Source organism: Acanthisitta chloris, unplaced genomic scaffold (assembly GCF_000695815.1).
Source record: "Acanthisitta chloris isolate BGI_N310 unplaced genomic scaffold, ASM69581v1 scaffold5535, whole genome shotgun sequence".
Classification (NCBI taxonomy): domain Eukaryota; kingdom Metazoa; phylum Chordata; class Aves; order Passeriformes; family Acanthisittidae; genus Acanthisitta; species Acanthisitta chloris.
Genome location: NW_008671963.1, coordinates 230 through 4561, shown reverse-complemented (window position 1 = coordinate 4561; position 4332 = coordinate 230). Strand labels below are relative to the sequence as shown.

At 35.6% G+C, this 4332-nt stretch overlaps 1 protein-coding gene across 1 annotated transcript; it reads right to left on the bottom strand.

Moving 5' to 3' along the window:
* Positions 1-172: 172 nt before the first annotated feature.
* Positions 173-3439, bottom strand: LOC103801873 (uncharacterized protein C12orf29 homolog; the record flags this gene model as incomplete). Its single annotated transcript, XM_009074310.1, is given in 7 exon segments — positions 173-336; positions 1625-1821; positions 2220-2290; positions 2292-2335; positions 2719-2814; positions 3324-3412; positions 3414-3439. Coding segments are annotated over 7 exon segments (687 nt in total), but the record flags the coding sequence as incomplete, so codon positions are not given.
* Between the last annotated feature and the right edge of the window lie 893 nt (positions 3440-4332).

Genomic DNA, 4332 nt, shown 5'->3' with positions numbered 1-4332 from the left:
TATGTTGTTACTGTAATGATTCAATGGCTTCACTAATTCTACTGTCACCTCATTTGTCAGAGAACATTTACTATTAAAGAATTGGAAAAAAACGCAAAAAATGAATATGTTACAGTACTTTACATATTATGAATTATTATAGTGCTTTCCACACACCCATTCATATATTTACCTTGATTAAACACCCATCATGACAATGCCACACAATTCCTTTACCATCACTGCAGCTTTCAAACCAAGACAGTATGTCATTGTGCTTCAAAGTAGGTGGATTCTTTATTTCAAATGCTCCATGTGGTACCAGAAGATGGACAGGGTGCTTCTTGCTTCCTAATCCTATGTTAAACAAAAAATCTTCCTGCTAGTTAACATGTGGTAACTCAGTATTTGTTATTGCAGCTATCTTAAAACCATTCTATAAAGGCAGACTTCTATTAGGACACATTGCCCTGCCTTTAAGAGAACAGTTAATTATATTTTTAAGTATCAAATGCAGTTGTCTCCTCACATTTTTATTTATAATTCTTCATTAAAATCTTCTCCTCCTTTTTATATATATGTAATAAACATGGCACATAGAGATTTATACAGTTGTCTGCTTTGTCCTTGTCATCACCTCCTCAACAACCATCACTAGCTAAATTCTTCACACTTCGTATCACTATCCGTGGCACAAACATCTTAGTTTCTGAAAATCTGGCATAGCTTCTCAAGAACATGGATTAATACTTAAGATAGGCTGTTAACAACTGCATTGCCTCTTCACTGACTGTTCAACATGAACCTTCATCTAAGAATACAGCTATTAGAACTTTGTGTTGCAGTTCTTTCACATACTTGGAAAATGCTTAGACCAGGTACTACTGTTTTGCTACCCATCCTTGCAAGTTACTCTAACAGCAAAGCTCAGAAGTTAGAACTCACTTGTGCTCATACTTAATTGTTTTTTTGTTAAAAGGCTTTTAAAGGGAGAATCCACAACCAAAATTTAGATTAAATTACATTTCCTTAAAAAAAAAATCCTTATTTCATAATTCAAAAATTGCAACTTATGACTAACTCTAGGGGCTTCAAAAAATGGCTGAATAAAATTTTCTACTTTGATGGACTAAACAACAGCAGAAGAGCAAGTGAAAAAAGTTAAACCATCAAGAAACAATCTAAAAAAATATTTTAATAGTAATAGTTAAAACAGTTTTTCCAGTCAAAATATTTTTCCAAAGACTAAAGCAAAGCATTTTTATAGTAAGTCCTAAAAAACGTGCAGCTGAAAAGAGGTTTAATAGACATGTCCCATGACATCTCAGCTTTCTGAGTATTTTGGGGGGTGTTCCTTCAGCCCTTTCTCTCCTAAGAAGACTGCTACTGGAGAACTTTTTAAAACAACTTACACAAAAGAAATGCATAGTTTTTACTCAAAACTAGCATGAAATAAAAAAAAAGGATTTAAGAACAAACTGTACAAACTTACCATATGGATTTGCATTGATATTAGTCCCAATAAACTCCAATGTTTGTTCCAAAATTTCTGATAATGGCACTGGACTGATTTTCAGAAGCCCTGGGTCAGCATCGCAGCATGAAATAAAAAAAAAGGATTTAAGAACAAACTGTACAAACTTACCATATGGATTTGCATTGATATTAGTCCCAATAAACTCCAATGTTTGTTCCAAAATTTCTGATAATGGCACTGGACTGATTTCCAGAAGCCCTGGGTCAGCATGGCGTTTCAATACCAGTGCTATTTCAGCCTCATAATTTACCACAGATGAGTGCCAGCAGTACTACTTACTATTTTTCTCCACAGGGACCCAACCTATGGGAAAACACTGCATTTTACCACAGTAAAAAGCTGAAGTTCTTCAGTGTGTACTAGACCTGTCACATGCATTGAAAAAGCCCACAGTTAACTACAAACGGAGAGTAACAAGAAAAAACTGTGTAGTATCTCAGAGAAATGTCTGAAGAACGCAGATGTGACAACTGTGCCTTCAGCTGAAGGCCTGTAAGTTTGTACAGCAAACAGCAATTATTTTCAGTATGTCAGAAGAACTATCCTTCCTGACACTGAATGAATGACATTCCAAATTTTTTTTTCTGAATATGTTAACTACTATTCTTAACTCTGGAACTAATTTTAATTCACTTCAAAAACTGACATACACGTACACACACTCCCTTTCCCCAGTTCTACCTGTGCTGAATCATAGGTATCTGGCATATGTCCATTTTCATCAGGCAAAGGATTGCCATTAGAAAACACCATGTCCTTTGCTGGAATCCAGATTATCTGGAACTGGCTTGAAATCCTCTTCAATATTCCAAACAAATTCTAAACACAGAAATGCAACATTTAGTTTCTGGCAAACTGTTAGTCAATTTTGCTTTGGTTGTCTTTCAATGCAATTATTAAAATGCCATGGATCTAAACTTTGTTTTACAGAGAGTGGTCCCAGTTACTTTGTACAAGCACCAACATCTGTCATGCTCAAGCAGTCTACAATTAGGATGGTTTACAGAAGCATTTAGCCTTTAAGTAGTTTAAAAGTTCAAAAAATAAGATTAAAAAAATAACTACCTATTTGACTTTAAATCTCTTAAGTAAAGAGTGACATTAAAAAAACTGGAGCAAGATCTCTGATATTCCCTGTGTTAGTCATTTTTTCAACAGGATAACTTACATTGCCAAAAAGAAGGAAAGAACTCTTCACTAACCTTCGCAGTCTTCAAACCAATACAAGAATCGTTTAAACCTCTTGTCATCTTGTTTGTTGGGTTTTTGATCCAGCCTGGCCCATAGATAGGGCTGCCCTAGAGTTTCCAGAGAGAGAAAAGCAGCACTTTACTGAGGTAACCATACCCTGCAGAGTACTGAAATCAACTACATAAAAGGCAAAATATGAATTCTCATTTGCCACTAGAGAACTTTCATGTTCAAACCCACTATTTAAATTCATAAATTACATTATATGAATCTAAAATCTCATTTCCTATCAAACTCCATACTTCTGCTAATCTTCCCCAAGGAAATTAGAAAAGTCCCAGTGTGCAAGGAAAACTTACTAATAGGAAATTTTAAAACTGGAGCAGCTCCTGGATTGCCATGCTCACTTAAACCATACTTCATGTATTTTAAAGACTAAAGTCTATAACAACATTATATCTCCTAAGCTGAAGATAACTATTACTTGGTGGTCAAGATGTTTCATCAGAGTTGAATTCACAACAACTGCAAAAAAATCACGCAATTAAAGTGAAAACTGAGCAAAACAAAGCTTCCAGTCAGCGTAATAAATCTGCATATATATCTTCCTTATTACTTTTGTATGTAGTTATGTAACAGCAGGTTCCATCCACCTTCTCAGTAGGAATTGCATTGTGTATATCTGACTCTAATGCCTTTCCAGTTAGTTTCAGTTGCCAAAACTTTAAATGGCTGAAAAGAAAACAAGTGGCTATGTTACTCTCTTGCTCTCATACAGATTCTTGCTCCTTAGAGATGGCCTCTCTATATCCAATATATTACATATTATATGGCTGATGGCAGTTTGGAAAGTGCTCTAAGACAGAAGAACCAAGGCAATCTGTTTGCAGGCTCTCTACCTCTTTCCCATTCTTGATTAGTATTTACAGGGTGATTTTGCTTTCCACTTTAAACAGAGCATATAAACTTGAAGAGTTCCAGTCCGACACTGCAATATTTTGAGACATCCCTTCCTCTATTACAGTGGCAATAGAAATTCCTCAGGACTACCTCTCCCAAACTTTCAGTTTGGAGCTCAAAGACAACAGCACCATGTCAGTGCAATACACAGACCAGTGGAGTGTAAGGTGGCAGAAGCATCCTGCTATTAAATACATACCATCAGCGCTGTCAACTAAACACTTTCATGCTTCAAAGAAGCAAAGAAATACATGAACTGTGGATCTGAAACAAACAGCCAACTAGTACAAACTTCTAGGAGGACTTCTATACATCTTCTCTAACAGTTTTACTGCAAGCATGCAAACAGTTGTGTTTGGATTCAAATCTTTCCTTTATATTTGGTATAATCATCATACCTCCTTTGTCTTGCAGAAATCTGGAAACAGAATGCAGAATTAATAAAATCAGAACCTTCCACATACTTTTGTTACATCACATGACTGCTTCATATTTTAGTGATAAGATTTGTAACCAGAACATACAGGATACATGAAGATTTTATGAACATTACATGAAACCCCAAAAATTGCAGAGGAGTGAGAAAACATTCCCTTTAGTTTTAGCACCACTCCCACCCCCTTTTCTTCCCTACCTGCCATAGACACGTTTTATCCTTGCCTGAA